Here is a 17,806-nt window from a genome sequence, read left to right as displayed (position 1 = left end):
GACTCGAGAGGGAACTGGAGGGGTGACTCGAGAGGGGACTCGAGAGGGGACTTGAGAGGAGACTTGAGTCGGTCGGAATGCCGACAGGACATGGGGAGCTGGCGTCGGCCGGAGGGCCAACAGGAGACGAGGAGCTGGAGTCGGCCGGTACGCCGACAGGACACGGGGAACTGGCGTCGGCCGGAGAGCCAGTACTGGAGCCGAAACCATGGCTGCTGGGGCCGGTTCTGGAGCAGGGACCATGGCTGCGGGGGCCGGCACTGGAGCTGGAAACATGGCTGTAAGGTCCGGTTCTGGAGCAGGGACCATGGCTGCTGGGGCCGGCACTGGAGCCGGAACCATGGCTGTTGGGCACGGAGCAGAAGCCTGGACCCTGGCGGTGTAAGCCAGGTAATGGAGCACGGAAGCATGGCTGTGTGGGCCGGTACTGGTGCACGGATCCATGGCTGCTGGGGCCAGAACTGGGGCTGGAACCATGGCTGCTGGGGCCACGGCTGGAATCATGGCCTTGCGTCTCCTAGAGACCTTTTGGAGGCTCCGTGGACCTCCTAAGGCAAGGCGGGATCCCAAGAAGGGGTTTGAGGCTCGAGGCTGGCACTCAGGGCTACTTGTAAAATCCTTAAGCCACTCGGGCAACAAGCTCCAGAGCGAGGGCTTGCGAGCAACCTCCTGACGTGCCTCCTTCAACGCAGCCTCTCTACCCCGTCTAGATGAGGTGCCATTCCACGTATAACAAATTTACTCCAGAGAGTACCCAAGACGTTCCGCCTGTAGCATCAACAAGGCTGAGTCTGCTGGGTCCATAATGGTCAGTTCGTTCTGTTAAGAACTCAGACACTTAGGAGGTAGGACCCAATTGCACGACCCGGGAGACAGAGGTAAAGTATTTGTAAGATACTTTAATTTTTTTCCAAGAACAGCTAAATGAACAACAAAAAATGGTCACTATCAAATCTGAGATGCCAAAAATGAGAACAAAAAGAAAGCGCTCACGTAGTGAGGATCAAAACTTTACGAGAGCACAAAAAGAGCATAGACCTGACCATGGCAATAGACAAAAACGAACTGACACTGAACACTTGGAGACAGGGGCATTTAAACACATGACAATCAGACACAGGTGGGAACAATCAGTGATGCTGATGAGCACAGGAGACACAGGATGACAGGTGAAAACAATCAGGAAATTAGACACACCAGGGAAACTGACGACAGACAGGAAAACACAGGGAAAAAGACCACAATGACAATACACAGGGAGGAAAACATGACAATGAGAACAGCAAAACACCCACTACACACAAAACTAAAAACGTGACACAACACAAGAATCGTGACAAGAATAGAGTCCAACCCCCTATCCAGAAGTAAGATTCCAGAGCTGACATAGACATCAAACGGCAAAACATATTCAGATGCCAGTTACTTTGGCATTAGGACAGTGGTTCTCAAACTTTTTCTGTCAGGCACAAATAGTCAGGCTCGGTGGCGGCACCAGATTTTTCTTTTGGGGGTGATGTGTGGTAGCTTGACGTTTCATAGAGGGTTCTCAAACATTTAGGGTTTCCCATTAATGTACCGGGCGCTACAGTTGAATTTTCTACTGCAACACTCCCCACGCATATACAGTGTACCCACAACTGTTACAATGAAGGCTCGATAATCAGCTCACGGAATATAGGTGTAAGCAGGGGTAAAGTGCTATTTTTATAGGTGGTGTGTGGACCTCACATAGGGGGGTCCGGGGGTAAGCTCCCCCGGGACGATTTATTTTTTAAATATTGAAGTTAAAAGCATCAATCTGGTGCACTTTGAGAGCAACATGAAGAGATCTATGGATACATCTCTCAACACCCATATGAAACAGAACTGTAAACAGATTTACTTTTTTTTAATGGACATTTTACAAATCACCCTTTTAAACTTTATTCTTGTTTTACTGTCATATAGTATTTCATACCTGTTTTTCATTTATTCTCTTATTTTTTTATAACTATAATGATCATATAAACGTGTGCCTCGGAAATAATTGTTTACATTAATGGTGACCAAAACGTTTGAGACCCACTGAGATAACATTGAGAGAGTCCTTTAGCTCACCGAGGCTCTCAGTCTGACAGGAGAGGACTCTCCTCCACTTTGTTGTTGAAAAAACTCCTTATATCCGTTAGCGTAGCTCGCTAGCACCAGAAGCTACCAACAACGATCTCCGGTACCGGTGCACTCTCTCTCGCTCTCTCGCACACAAAATGGCTCGTTCCACAAACACACACACACACACACACACACACACACACACACACACACACACACACACACACACACACACACACACACACACACACACACACACACACACACACACACACACACACACAGAGCCGAGCTTTAATGAAACACAGAGACCCAGACGTAATAGTACTGTACTGCATCATATTATTTTCGAATCAATCATTTTTCAAATTATGATCTTTTTTATCTTTTTTTTTTTAACCATTTCTCCTCCTGGTCTCTCGCGCTGTCATGCCTCTGCGCGCCCCCCACTTTGAGAACCACTGCATTAGGGCATGGATATCTAGATACTTTCCAAGGTACATTGTTACGTAGTTTAAACGGTAACAATGGACTATTTTTCTTCGAGGGTCAAGAAAGAGAAAGGAAAAGAGGTTAAAAAGCGGAGTGCTGTACGTCAGATAAATCACCAGAAGAAGGCAGAGAGGAAGTAAACACTAACAGGAACAGAACACGGTATGAGCTCTGCCAACCCAGTCTCACAAAAAAACATGTAATAACTACGTTGGTCCACAACTTGGGACGTAGTATTTCTACAAAAACGCCTCTGAAATTGTAAGATCCCTACGTTTTTTTTCACCATTCATTTCCAATGGCTGGCGTCTATGTCACGTGATCTTCAAATTTCTCCCTGCAGAAAAAAAAACATGGCCGACCTTCGTTTTATTCTCGGTGGAAAATGCCTATTTTAAGGTTAGTTAGTTAAAATGCGTTTTGATGGGATGTTTGGTCTCGAAACGTATGTTTGGTGGGATGTTTGATGGCAACATGAGATGCGTGCGACGACCTGGGTCTCTGAGCGGGGAAAGGACAGAATTAATTGGGTGTCGTCAGCGTAGCAGTGGTATAAAAAACCATGCGGGCTAATGACTGATCCGAGCGAGTTTGTGTACAGAGAGAAGAGGAGGGGACCAAGAACAGAGCCCTGAGGGACCCCTGTAGTTAATTGACAAGGGTCGGACTCTGACCCTGTCCAAGTTACCCTGTAGGTGCGGTCTTTGAGGTAAGAGGTGAGGAGGGAAAGCGCAGAGCCTGAAACTCCAAATTCTTGGAGAGTGCGAAGGAGGATCTGATGGTTCACCGTGTCGAATGCAGCAGACAGGTCCAAAAGGATGATGACAGAGGAGAGGTAGGCTGCTTTAGCCGTGTGCAGTTCCTCAGAGACAGCGAGGACACTTATTACACTATTTGTACCGTGTGGTCTCTGTAAATCCCTGGATTATCTTCCCTTGTTTGGTCTCTCCCTCGTTTCCCATCCTCTGTTCAATTATCAGAGTTTTTCATTTTTAGTGAATATTTTGGCTAGTTCTGCTTTATCTTCATGTGATGTTGCTATCCCATCTCCATCTGTAAATACTGGGTAATGCTTGTTTTATTTGCCTTTTTTTACAACCTTCCTTACCTTTGCCTGTGTCCTTTTATAATCAATTACGTTTAGAAAATGTTGGGTTCACTTTAACCATTTTAAAGCTTAATTCCTTTCTTTAAAGGCTTTCCTGCATTAATCTGACCACCATGAAACTCCTTTTTTATTCATTTTCCCTTTGCATCTGGGTATTGATAGATTTGCAGCTTTGATTATAACTTCTCTACATTTGTTATCATTTACTTCATGTTTTCTTTATTGTTATTTATTAGCTGCATAAACTTACATTATTTTCCTATTCATGACATGGTTTAGTAAGCCAGAGAAGAGAGGGAGGGGAAGTGTTTGTTACGTCTTTGTTATATAACAGTATTAGATTACATCCATATGCAGAGGAGGGAAACTAACTAAGTACATTTACTCAAGTACTGTACTTAAGTATAATCTCGAGGTACTTGTACTTTACTTGAGTATTTACATGTAATGTTACTCTGTACTTCTATTCCACTACATTTATTAACAGCTTTTAAACCAAATCTAAAATGAAACTAGTGTACTAACTCTTTAAGACACAGAAGAGTCAAATTATTTAAATATTTCCAACATTTTTTTAAATGTTTTAATTAGAAATATTTTTAGAGAATGTTATTAAATATAATTTTGCATCACGTTATGTTTATAAATGTTTTAATATTTGTAAATGTTTTTTTTAATGTTGTATTTTTTATTTTATTCACGTTTTTTTTATATATATTTGATTGTATTTATATAAAATATTCATGTTTGTAAAAAGAACTATTTTTAATTCTATTTAAAAGTTATTCCACATTCTTTTTAAATGTAATGGTTATTTTATTATTATTTTATCTATATTTGTATCCCAATTTTTGTATTTACTTATTGACATCTGCATCTGAACATCGTACTAAACGAACAAAAAACGTTACAAAAAAAACTTGCAAAACAAATGTGGGAGTGTCAGTGTTGATACGTTCTTAGAGATTAATGGACTAACATTTGTAAACTGATGTCATATACTGACAGAACTCCTCCCTCACCTGAGACAAACCAGGAAACAGTTTGTTATTCTCCCTCACTGCAGAGAGACAGACGGACTGAAAAACAGACGATCAGATTCACCTTCAAACCAAACTAACAACTTCCTCTGAGTTCAGCTACAGGAGAGAAAAGTGGAAACTACAACACTGCTGCTTCAACCTGCGGACCCTCCACCCCCTGAAGGTGAGTCTGAATCCAACTCCACTCAATACCTGTTGAAACCTGCTAAAATATTTCAGGTGATCGACTCCTTTCCCATGGCAGTAAATTGATTGGCTACGACTTGACGTGCAAATAAAGCAGATGATCTCTATGAGAGTAATGATGATAAGTACCGTGAATTCTGCAGACAAAAAACTGAATTCACAATAAAAGTGACCAAAACAATGCTTTTTTTTATTAGGCAAATGTGCCAAGTCACCAACACCTCCTTTGTGGAGCTGAGAGTCCTGCTTTACTTTAAAACATCCATTAAGACTGTTCAACTTAATACTTTATGAGTTACTTGGTGAATAAAATGTTTTGTACTGCAGAAATGAAATGAGGTTAAACCACTTCACCGGCCAGGTTTAGAGGAGTGGCTGCTGTATGTGTAATGAGAAACACATGTGTGTTACAGGTGAACTAATTAGCCGCCTTTAGCTTAGCGGTGGTGACGTGAAGTCATGTGACCATGCTGTAGTTCCTTGACAGTCCAACATTAGCCACCTTTAGCTTAGCGGTGGTGACGTGAAGTCATGTGACCGTGCTGTAGTTCCTTCATAGCCCAACATTAGCCACCTTTAGCTTAGCGGTGGCGACGTGAAATGATGGTTTATTGATAAGGCAAAAGTAACAGAAGTAAAGATATAGTAAAACAAACTTAAATGTAATGCTGCAATCATTGAGAAGCCTCAGTGGAAATATACTGTGTGAATACTGTGTGCAACAACAACGCTGAGTTAACCAGATTAAGAACAGACGCATCCTGTTCTGTCCTGTTCTGTCCAAAACTGAAATGCCACAAAGTTGCAGAACTCATTGTTCTCACACAAAGTCACCCACCAAGCAGGCGCAACGTTTCCCAAGGGCAGTCTTGTGAGAACCTAAGGGTTGCTGGACAGCAAAGGCAGATTACACCAAGACAGAGCACAAAAGGTGGGGGCTACACAGCAAAAACTATAAGGACAGGATGTTTCTACAACTCGGGGCTCTCTTTAACTGGGATCTTACTCTGACGGACCTGTCACGGTGAGACCTCAAGAAGGAGTCCAAAGCGCTTTGTGGTATAAGTATCAAATTGAATGCATTTGCTGAACTGTGATTAAAGTACCAAAGTAATATCAGAACCAAATCAGAGTACAAAGTCCAGTGGTGTTTGACTGTTTGACTATTCCTAGACTGCCTCTGCTCTCCAGAAAAGAACGGTTCACCGGGAACATCGGGCCAGACCCTGCTCTGGCCATATCCAAACGATCTGCGCGGAGTACGGACTAGGTCCTGTAGACTCCAACAGAAATCATGTGACCGTGCTGTAGTTCCTTTATAGCCCAACATTAGCCACCTTTAGCTTAGCGGTGGCGACATGAAGTCATGTGACCGTGCTGTAGTTCCTTTATAGCCCAACATTAGCCGCCTTTAGCTTAGAGGTGGCGACGTGAAGTCATGTGACCGTGCTGTAGTTCCTTTATAGCCCAACATTAGCCGCCTTTAGCTTAGCGGTGGTGACGTGAAGTCATGTGACCGTGCTGTAGTTCCTGTATAGCCTAATGTTAGCTTTTTACTTCAACAATCATAAAGTGGTCTGAAAATAGCACCTTGAAAGAAGCATCTGATGTCTCTTATTACCATTATATATATTGTTATTTGAACATGTAGGTCAATTCAGGGCTGAGACGGGTTTAAAGTGGAATCTGATTTTGTTTAAATTTGAAGAGTATGCCGAACAAAACAAGATTCAGCAATAAGGCTTGCTATGTGAGCGTGGCTTCAGTTTCAATAATAATAATAGATTAATTTTGTTAGCGCTTTTACAGGTGCTCAAAGACGCTTTACAGATATAGTGAAAAGAAAAGAAAAGAAAGGAACAACAAATAAATATATCGTTAAAGTTAAAGTTAAATAATACAAAAGCAATCACACATTAAAAGCCAGATTGAAGAGGTACGTTTTTGTGAGTTTTTTTAAGGTGGTGAGGTCAGTGCAGTCTCTGATGGGTTGGGGGAGTGAGTTCCAGAGGGAGGGGGCAGCGACGGAGAAGGCTCTGTCCCCCCAGGTCCGGTGATTGATGTGGGTAGGGATGGATAGGAGGTTGGCTTCTGATGAGCGGAGGCAGCGGGAAGGGAATAACACTTTATCTCTAATATTTAATGCATGCCTCCTATTTAATATGTTGCTATTTTGCCTTTTTACCTTTGGCTTTCTTGCATTCATCTGTCCACCATGAAACTGCTTTTTAAATGAATGTTCCCTTTGCTTCTGGGTATTGATAGATTTACAGCTTTGATTATAAGTTCTCTACATTTGTTATCATTTACTTCATGTTTTGTTTATTATTGTTTATTATTTATTATTTATTAGCTGTATAAACTTACATTATGTTCCTATTCATGCCATGGTTTAGTAAGCCAGAGAAGAGAGGGAGGGAAAGTGTTCATTACGTCTTTGTTATATAACAGTGCTAGATTACATCCATATGTGTCACGATCTTAGTTTTATGTCACGGTTTCAGTTTGGTCTGTCTTGTCATGGTTTTATTTTGCTATTCTGTTCTCCCTGTGTCTTGTCTTCCTCCCTGTCGTTAGTTTCCCTGATGTGTCTGATTGTCTGATTGTGTTCACCTGTTGCCCTTGTGTTTCTCCTTCCCTGCCTGGCTGTTTCTCGTCTCGTGATTACCCCTCCCTGTATTTAGTCTTGTCTCTTCCTGTGTTCGGTGTTGGTTCATTATTTGTCGTTCATGTCTCCTTTCATGTTGGTCACAGTCACCTTTTGTTTGGATGCTACTTCGTACTTGTTTGTGGATTCTTGTTTTTTCAGCTTTTGAAAATAAAGCTCGCCTTTTGTTTCCTGTTGAAACCTGCTTCCTCCTCAATCTGCATTTGGGTCCTATTTTTCCCCAACCGTGAGGCTTGCTGCTTTTATTGGTGGAAGGGAGTGTCCAGTGTTCGGCAGAGGAAGGCCGCTCTGGTAGAGGCGCACCGGTTGGCAACAGAGAAGCCATGTTTAGTTAAGTTCTTACCTGACTGGATTTTGGACTTCCTTTCAACATGTGATTCCCTGCCTGCTAGCCCCAGGCATGGTAGCTCCCTGCCTCCCAATTCCCAACCTGACACCATACGCCTCGGTGTGTTACGTCTGGAGTCAACCACTGGAGACGCTTACCAACCGCAGCTTTGTCCTCCAGACCAGCAATGGCCAACGCAGCAGGCTCAGAAGACTGAGGAACGGTGTTCTGCAGGGGTCGGTTCTCTCGCCGATGCTATTCAACATTTATGTACATGACCTACCTGACACAACATCCAGAAAGTACGGCTATGCAGACGATCTAGCCATCATGCTGAGACGATCAACATGGAAGGCGATGGAAGATGGCCTTAACGACGACATGGGCACCCTGGTAGCATACTTTCAAAGGTGGCGTCTACAGCTCAACATCGGAAAGAAAGTAGCAGCGGCATTCCATCTTAGCACCAGAGAAGCTAGGAGGGAACTTGAGGTGCGTGTCAACAATAAACGTCTGGAAGTCCAGCAAGCCCCGAAGTACCTCAGTGTGCGTCTGGATTGGACACTGTCCTTCAAACAACACCTTGAAGAAGTCAAGGCCAAGGTAACATCAAGGGTCGCGCTGATACGCCGCCTCGCTGGAACAACCTGGGGAGCCTGCGCTAAGACGCTGCGATTATCGACCCAAGCCCTGGTCTTCTCTGCAGCGGAATACTGCGCCCCAGCCTGGAGCAGAAGCCCTCACGCAAGTAAGGTTGACGTGGTCATCAACAACGCCCTCAGGATTATAACTGGATGCTTGAAGCCTACCCCTGTGTCCCTCTTTCCAGTCCTCGCGGGAATAGCTCCGGCCAGCCTCCGACGGGAGGCTGCCACCCTCGCCCTGGCCAGGAAAGCCCAAAAGCATGACTGGCACATCCTGCATAGCACGACAACAAGAGCAGCGCCTCTAAGTAGGCTCAAGTCCCGCCTCCCCTTCAACAAGGCAGCACAAGAGATTCTCAATTCCACCTCTGAGGACCTCTCCAGAGATGCGTGGTTGGCGGCTGCTTGGAGGCAGGAGTGGGAGCTAGCCGGGCCCTCCCGCATCCATCGCTACATCTGGGACCCAGGAGATGGAGCCATAGGAGGAGACAACTTACCACGCCGGCAATGGACCACACCAAACCGTCTAACATCTAACTGATCATTTTCATTTTTTTTTCAAAAAAAACCCCACAAAAACCCCACAATACAAGCTGCAGCTGATTCAGAACGCTGCTGCTCGAGTCCTCACTAACACTAAGAAAGTGGATCACATCACTCCTGTTCTGAAGTCTTTACACTGGTTCCACACTAAAGGCCCTGACACACCAAGCAGTCACCAGAGAACTCGCCGACGCTGTTCTCCTGCGTCTTGGCCATGTGTCGCACTGGAACACACCGCAAAGACTTCAGCCGAACACGTACGAACTGCGCATGCGTGAGTGGCAATAACTCTCCTTACCAGCAGGCGGCGGTAGTGTATATTCGTCATTCAAAACAGGCAACAACCGGAAGACCGAGAAGAAGAACAGACTACGTGATATAAACAAACAACAAATAGCGTGTGCGTTCCATTTTCACTCTCGTCCATCGAAAACATGTTTCGTGCGGTACTGGAGCTATCATCTATTGGAGTGTTGCTTGTGGAAGACACGGCCGATTCAACATGTTGAATCGGCCGTGCGTCGGCCATTAAAGGCCAAATAAGGTGTGTCACGGCCAACGGTGCGGGACACACCAAATTGAGTTTGGGCGAGAGGGCACGCTTCGTCGTCCGACTAACGAAAATGGCCGATTTCGGCCTGGTGTGTCAGAGCCTTTAAACTGCACTGTAACTTTAATCCATGTATTTTTTCTTTTAATGTTTATTTTATTATCTTTGCTTTTTAATGAGTGATTTTAAATGCCATTCTCTTAATGTCTTTCATTTTTGTAAAGCACTTTGAATTGCCTTATTTGGAAAGGTGCTGTATAAATAAACTGGCTTTGCCATGCTTTGCCTTGCATCTGCATCTGAATATCATACTAAACGAACCAAATGTTAAAAGTGTTAAAAATGTGTTAACATTTGTAAACTGATGTCATATACTGACAGAGCTCCTCCCTCACCTGACTCACCTGAGACAAACCAGGAAACAGTTTGTTATTCTCCCTCACTGCAGAGAGACATACGGACTGAAAAACAGACGATCAGATTCATCTTCAGACCAAACTAACAACTTCCTCTGAGTTCAGCTACAGGAGAGAAAAATGGAAACTACAACACTGCTGCTTCAACCTGCGAACCCTCCACCCCCTGAAGGTGAGTCTCCAAACATCACTCAAAGTGAATTTCAGTGAAGTCAGTAGAGGAGGGGGAGGGGAGCCATGACTGACTGTACTTCCTGTCTGCTGTGTTTCAGCTTCACTCAGAGACAACATGGCTTCCAGGTTAGAGGAAGATCTCTGCTGTCCGGTCTGTCAGGACGTCTTTAGAGATCCTGTTCTTCTGTCCTGTAGCCACAGCTTCTGTAAAGCCTGTCTGCAGACCTGGTGGGATGGGAAAGAAGTAAAGGAGTGTCCAGTTTGTAAGAGAAAATCCTCCAAAGATGAACCTCCCTGTAACCTGGTGTTGAAGAACCTGTGTGAGACCTTCTTACAGGAGAGAGACCAGAGACCTCCAGAGGCTCTCTGCAGTCTGCACTCTGAGAAACTCAGACTCTTCTGTCTGGACCATCAGCAGCCAGTGTGTCTCGTCTGCAGAGATTCAAAAGCACACACCAACCACAGCTTCAGACCCATCGATGAAGCTGCTCAGGATCTCAGAGAGGAGCTCCAGAAATCTCTGCAGCCCTTTCAGGAGAAACTGAAGCTCTTTGAAGAAGTTAAAGTGAAGTTTGATCAAACAGCAGGACACATGAAGGTCCAGGCTCAACACACAGAGACGCAGATAAAGGAGCAGTTTCAGAAGCTTCACCAGTTTCTAGAAGAGGAAGAGGAGGCCAGGATGGCTGCACTGAGGGAGGAAGAGGAGCAGAAGAGGAGGATGGTGGAGGAGGAGATGGAGGCTGTGAGCAGAGAGATAGCAGCTCTTTCACACACAGTCAGAGCCACAGAGGAGGAGCTGAGCACTGAAGACGTCTCCTTCCTGCACAACTACAAGGCTGCAGTGGAGAGGCTGCAGCGCCCCCTGCTGGAGGATCCACAGCTGCCCTCAGGAGCTCTGATAGACCAGGCCAAACACCTGGGCAACCTCAGCTTCAACATCTGGAGCAAGATGAAGGACATGGTGTCCTACTCTCCTCTCATCCTGGACCCAAACACTGTTCATCGAAACCTCATCCTGTCTGATGATCTGACCAGTGTGAGTGAAGGAGGAAGAGAGAGACAGAAACCTCCTGATAATCCAGAGAGGTTTAATTATTACCGCTCTGTCCTGGGATCTGAGGGCTTTAACTCAGGGACTCACAGCTGGGATGTCCAGGTTACAGACAGTAGATGGTGGGATCTGGGTGTGTTAGCAGAGTCTGTCCGGAGGAAGGGAAACAATCTGTATGGATTATGGAGAATATCTCTCCACGGAGGTTATTCCTCTGCATATTCACCATCAGATCCACACACTCCTCTCAGCCTGAAGGAGGAGCTCCAGAGGGTCAGAGTGAATCTGGACTGGAACAGAGGAAAGTTGTCGTTCTCCGATCCTGACACTAACACACACATACACACCTTCACACACACTTTCACTGAGAAGATGTTTCCATACATTTACACTGGGGGTGAAGTGAAGATATTACCACTGAAGGTGTGTGTGACAGTGGATCAGAGCATGTAGAGATGAACAGGATCATTTTATCTATGGTGTTTATCTCTTAAAGGGATCATTCCCTGACCTCTGAAGCACCTCCTGTCCTCCTGCCGTCTCTATATTCCAAACGTGTTTATTTATTTTTCACAATTTATTTTGTTGTTGTTGTTGAGTATGATAATTTGCTTTTCATATATATTATCAACTTTAATTAAATTAATGCATTGAGCTGCCCCTTTTATCCAAGGGACCAACATGTAACTGCAAGAATCCTTCATTTACATCACATGTGCTGAACTGCTACATTTAGAGGACATTGTATATTTATATATATCTTCACATTTTAAATGATCTCAACAAGTTTCAGATTGGTGAGTTAGTTTAACCTTTTTATGTTTCAAGTTTGTCAATTTAAACTGTTCATTTTTTACTACTGCATGATGGGATTTAAAATAAAGAAAACATTTATCCAAGTTTGAGCAGTGAATCATTGATCAACTCCATTTGAAACATGTTTAATCCAACCCAGTCTCACAAAAAAAACGTGTAATAACCGCATTGGTCCACAACGTAGGACGTAGTTTTATTCTCGGTGGAAAATGTCTATTTTAAGGTTAGTTTGGCCATTAAATTGCGTTTTGATGTCATTTGATGCGATAAATATGAGTTGTTATTTCAGATTATGTGTGCAGTGGATGCACATGATCTTTAGTTTGCTAGTTATTATGAAGATTACTTCAGGAAATTGTGTCCATTCAACGTTTTCATTGTTTTCATTGGTGGTTGCTAGGGACGCTGGTATCGATATTATTTCTGTTATGTTGTGTAACTGTTTAATGGTGTTGTCTTTATTGCTACCCCCTTCCCCGTCAATTTATAGTGTTGGTCCACAGCGCAAACGTATTAGTTTAACAAAATCCGCATCTAAAATTGTGGCATATACGTTATTTTCCCCTGTGCAATTCTCCATTTACTCAACAATAACACATAATTATCCTTGTGTTTATTTATTTGTTTGATTAATAAACACAAGTTGGAGTCCGTCAGGACCGAGGGTCGGAGCAGCTCATTTGCTTTAGAGAATATTACACCCGGAAGTAAGTATTCTCTCTGCTTCGCTTGACAAACCCATGGACAAACCCCGTGATAGTCCTCAAGCTCTGTGATTGGATGTTTGAGTGTGCTCCGACGGTTACGCCGAGCGTCGAACAGCACTTGAAATGGGATGGAACCACGGCAGACTGTCCAAAACTGGATTTGAACGGGTCCACCTCGTCCCCAGAACTACACATGCTGGCTATTGTGTTTTGCAACATGTTCTCTATGGCACGTCTCTACTGGGAATTGTAGTTTTAAAAGACGTTTTCGTATTTCCCATAATAAGAAGTTGCCAGTTGTTACGTGCCGTAGTGGGTGCTGGTGTTTGGGTGTGTGTGTGTGTGTGTGTGTTTTTCTCTCTCTCCCTCTATATTGCCTCCAGGTGCAGCCTCTCCCTCCAGGTGCAGCTTCTCCTCAGGTGCTCCCAATCACTAATCAGGGCCTCCATAAAGGACCTGGGAAAAGCTGCAGTCTCTCTCCCCTTCTCCCCGGGCTGGATGTGTGCAGCGTGGTGTCCATGTCTCCAATATATATATATATATATTTGTAGCAAGATTTGTTTTGCAAGTTGGCTGGTGAGCAGTGTTCCTGTTTGATCATTAAACGACTTGTTAGTTACTCAGAGATCGGTTTTCTCTCCCTTTTTTGTCGTGCTTGGTCAACCTGGTGTGTTGTTACTTCCCTTTGTACCCCCTAGATCTAGAAGGGAACGTAACACCAGTATTAAACTGTGTACATCCCTGGAGGTTTAGGGGATAGGAAACACTCACATTTAAAACATATAATTAATAAATGGATGAAAATTGCTTGTGCCCATAATGGGCAGCATTAATATATACCCACATGACAGCTAAGGTCAGAAGAGCTTTATTTAACAGCTGGTCTTATGTCTGTGACCCCTCCTGTTGTTAATTGATAAGCCTGAAAGATGCACTTGTCAAGTTTCAGAGGCAAATATGGCAGTAGCCATCGATCAGCTTAAGATAAGATATACTTTATTGATCCCAAGTTGGAAACATTTGCGTTACATCAGCATGTGTAACAGTTGTAAATATGCAGTGGTGTTTATTTGTAAATCATTTAGTATAATCACACAAATTCTGTGTTTTATATTTAATAATTCTGTGTTCTTTATTTATTGATTGCAGTAAGACCGTGGTTCTCAAAGTGGGGGGCATGCCAGGGGGACGCGAGAGACCAGGAGGAAAAATGGCTATTAAAAAAAAAAAATCATAAATTGAAATTGAAAAATTATTGATTCGAAAATAATATGATACAGTACTATTACGTCTGGGTCTCTATGTTTCATTAAAGCTTGTGTGTGTGTGTGTGTGTGTGTGTGTGTGTGTGTGTGTGTGTGTGTGTGTGTGTGTGTGTGTGTGTGTGTGTGTGTGTGTGTGTGTGTGTGTGTGTGTGTGTGTGTGTGTGTGTGTGTGTGAGAGAAAGAAAAAAAAACACACACACACCCCGGAGATCGAACAACAAAGTGGAGGAGAGTCCTCTCCTGTCAGACTGAGAGGCTCAGTGAACTAAAGAACTCTCTCATTGTTATCTCAGTGGGTCTCAAACGTTTTGGTCACCATTAATGTAAACAATTATTTCCGAGGTCCCCTCTGCCAAGGACAAGTAACAAGAGGAATCAAAACAAGAGAAAGACACAACACATCGCTCAGAAAACCCTGAAAATCTATCACTGTCAGCCACAGCTTGTTACAAAAAACCTGACTGATAGTGTGTTCAACAAACTTAAACTAGCTTTATTAAATGTCAGGTCTTTGGCAGGTGAAACATTTTTAATCAATGATTTTATCACTGAGCACAATCTCAATTTTATGTTTTTAACGGAAACATGGATTGAACAAAATAACAGTGCAGCTGTTCTTATCGAATCAACCCCTCCCAACTATAGTTTTATGAGTCAGGAAAGAATGCATAAGAAAGGGGGTGGAGTTGCTATTTTGTACAATGATTCGCTTCAATGCAGGAAGACATCTTATGGGAACTTTTCTTCTTTTGAATATGTGGCCCTTCAGCTGAAATGCTCCTCTCGAGCTCTGTTCCTAAATATCTATAGACCACCCAAATACTGTGCAAGCTTTTTTGATGACTTTACTGAACTGCTGTCTATAGTGTGTATTGACTTTGACCGTCTAGTCATTGTTGGGGATTTTCAACCTCTGTGGATCCAATCCAAGGACATTCTGGAAAACAGTGAAAGAGATGGAGAATAAACCCCCATCCTCTCATCTCCCTAACTCCCTCGTTATTGAGGACACAGTAGTCACCGGTAATGAACGCATAGCAGAGCTCTTTAACCAGCACTTTGTTAAATGTGGGAACCTATTTGGCTGTATAGCGCCTCCTAAGCCCCCCACCAACACTCCGCCACCCAGCCCCTCTTGCGCAGTCCCATGTCACAGCTTCTGCCTACAGGAAGTTAGTGAGAACGATGTGCTGGAGGTCCTTAGCAAACTTGACCCCAACAAACCTGCAGGTCTTGATGGGCTAGACCCCTTCTTTTTTAAAGTTGCAGCCCCGATTATTGCAGAAGCTATCTCCCACCTTTGTAATCTGTCCATACAGATAGCAGTGCTACCTTCTGCCTAGAAGGCAGCCTTAGTATAACCTTTGTTTAAAGGGGGAAACCATGCTGACCACAACTGCTATCGTCCAATATCCATTCTACCCTGTATAGCGAAAGTGTTCGAAAAGTTAGTTTGCAAACAGCTAACATGGTTTCTGAAGACTTACAACATACTATCTGACATGCAGTCTGGGTTCCGTGCAGGACATGGGTGTGAGACGGTGACTCTCAAAGTCCTAAATTATATCATCAATGCCCTTGACTCCAGACAATACTGTGCTGCCATTTTCATCGATCTTGCCAAAGCCTTCGACACTGTATATCACCAACTGCTTCTGGGAAAGCTTAGATGCATTGGTGTCACTAACCAATCGATAGCCTGGTTTGAAAACTACCTGTCCATGCGAACCCAGTGTGTAAAGTCTGACAATCTAATGTCACAGCCCCTATCCATCTCTAAGGGAGTACCACAAGGCTCTATTCTAGCACCCATCCTATTCTCAATATATATAAATGACATGGAGAAATCAGTGGGCAACTCTTCTATCCACCTATATGCTGATGACACGATTCTGTACACTGCTGGCCCTTCCCCGGATACTGTCCTGAAAACTCTTCAGGATAGTTTTCAGAGAATCCAGTCACATCTCTCTGTCCTTGGCCTGGTCCTGAACACCACTAAAACCAAGATCATGTGGTTTGGCCGCAGTGGTGCCTCCCAAACTGGCACTATTGTGACCGCCGATGGCCGAGACCTCGAAATAGTTAAATCTTATAAATACCTTGGATTTTGGATTCACAGTAATCTGTCATTCTCAGAACATCTCTCCAAAATTCAGACCAAGGTTAAAGCTAGACTCAGCTTTCTATATAGGAATCGCTCCTCATTCACTTCATCTGCTAAACTCTCTCTGGTCCAGATGACTGTCCTTCCTCTGTTCGACTACGGTGATACCATCTACCGCTCGGCGTGTAAAGGAGCTCTCTCTTGAGACCAGATGCAACATCCACTGGCTGATGTTTGTTTACAAAACACTCCTAGGCCTCACCCCCTTCTACCTCACACAATTACTGCAACTCCGCCCACCCCCGACGCACAACACCCGGTCAGCTACAAGCATCCTGCTAAAGATCCCCAAAGCCCATACATCCTTTGGCCGCTCCGCCTTTCAGTTTGCAGCAGCAGATAGCTGGAATGTCTTTCAAAAAACGTTGAAAATGAAAACCTTTGTCTCCCCCCGCACCTTCAATGTCACTATTATTGACACCCTGGTACACACATGTAGCTGCTTTGCCTGATGCTGATTTTAATGACTGATTAAACCACAGCAATATTGTTTTAGAGTGTTTATATGTTTAACTGCTATGCCTGTCATCTTTGCTCTATGTGTTTGTGTTGTGTCCTGGGTTCTGTAGTGCCCGGAGTGTGTCTTTTTATTTTTTTTCCCTCCCAAACCCCATCCCCTCAGGAAGCCTTTGCCTCCTGTCAGGTCATCATTGTAAATAAGAATTTGTTCTTAATTGATTTCCCTGGATACATAAAGGTTCTACTACTACTACTACTACTTAACATCCATGTTGACAACCCCCAGGACAGAGGGGCTAAAGAACTGTTTTGTGTTCTTGATAACTATGGACTGACTCAGCATGTGACGGAGCCCACGCACAATAAGGGGCACACTCTGGACTTAATTATCTCAAAGGGTCTGAATATCTCTGAGGTTGTGGTGACTGATGTTGCACTCTCTGACCATTGCCTGTGTTTTCTTTGAGAGCTCTATTTCTGTTTACAAAAATGTTCAAAAAGAGGTAACCACAAAGCGATATTTAACTGAAAACACTAAGGAAATGTTTACTCAGAATTTTTCTTCCACACTTGCCCCTGCTAACATCTCAGTAAATAAGCTAGTAGATCATTTTAATTCAAAAATGTTAAATTTTATAGATGCCATTGCTCCAACTAGGGTAAAGGAACTGACTGGGAAGAAAATATCTCCATGGAGAAAGGCCATAACCGTGAGAACAGAGAAAAAAGAGTGTCGAAAAGCTGAACGTAGGTGGCGAAAAACAAATCTTCAGGTGCACTTTGAAATCTATAAAGAGAGACTTGGCCTTTATAATTTGGAATTGAAATTTGCCCGACAGTCTTTCTTCTCTAATATCATTGCCAAAAACAAAAACAACGCACGTGCCTTGTTCGCTACCGCCCCCAGTGTCAGTAGCCTCTGAATTTCTATCCACCAGGGCGTGCAATGATTTTGCCTCCTTCTTCACTGACAACATTCAGAAAATCAGACAAGCAGTCAGTGCCTCTGCATCAGGAACAGCAAATGTTTTGTCTCTGTGTCCACCTAATATCAATTCAGACATCATGACACAATTCCATCAGATTAATGAT

At 43.7% G+C, this 17,806-nt stretch overlaps 1 protein-coding gene across 3 annotated transcripts; it reads left to right on the top strand.

Moving 5' to 3' along the window:
- The first annotated feature begins 4,742 nt into the window (after positions 1 to 4,742).
- LOC117532957 (nuclear factor 7, brain-like) lies at positions 4,743 to 12,201 on the top strand. 3 transcript variants are annotated; one of them, XM_034196577.1, is made up of 3 exons: positions 4,743 to 4,900; positions 10,105 to 10,244; positions 10,345 to 12,201. In XM_034196577.1, exons 2-3 carry the CDS (start codon positions 10,193 to 10,195, stop codon positions 11,751 to 11,753), a joined length of 1,461 nt encoding a protein of 486 aa, XP_034052468.1. In that variant the 5' UTR covers positions 4,743 to 4,900; positions 10,105 to 10,192; the 3' UTR covers positions 11,754 to 12,201. The 3 variants fall into 3 exon arrangements, with proteins under 3 accessions (XP_034052468.1, XP_034052467.1, XP_034052469.1); XM_034196576.1 differs by having other exon boundaries at positions 10,082 to 10,244; XM_034196578.1 differs by lacking the exon at positions 10,105 to 10,244.
- The last annotated feature ends 5,605 nt before the right edge of the window (positions 12,202 to 17,806 follow it).

Source organism: Gymnodraco acuticeps, unplaced genomic scaffold (assembly GCF_902827175.1).
Source record: "Gymnodraco acuticeps unplaced genomic scaffold, fGymAcu1.1, whole genome shotgun sequence".
Lineage (NCBI taxonomy): Eukaryota > Metazoa > Chordata > Actinopteri > Perciformes > Bathydraconidae > Gymnodraco > Gymnodraco acuticeps.
This window is presented reverse-complemented; position numbering and strand designations above follow the sequence as displayed.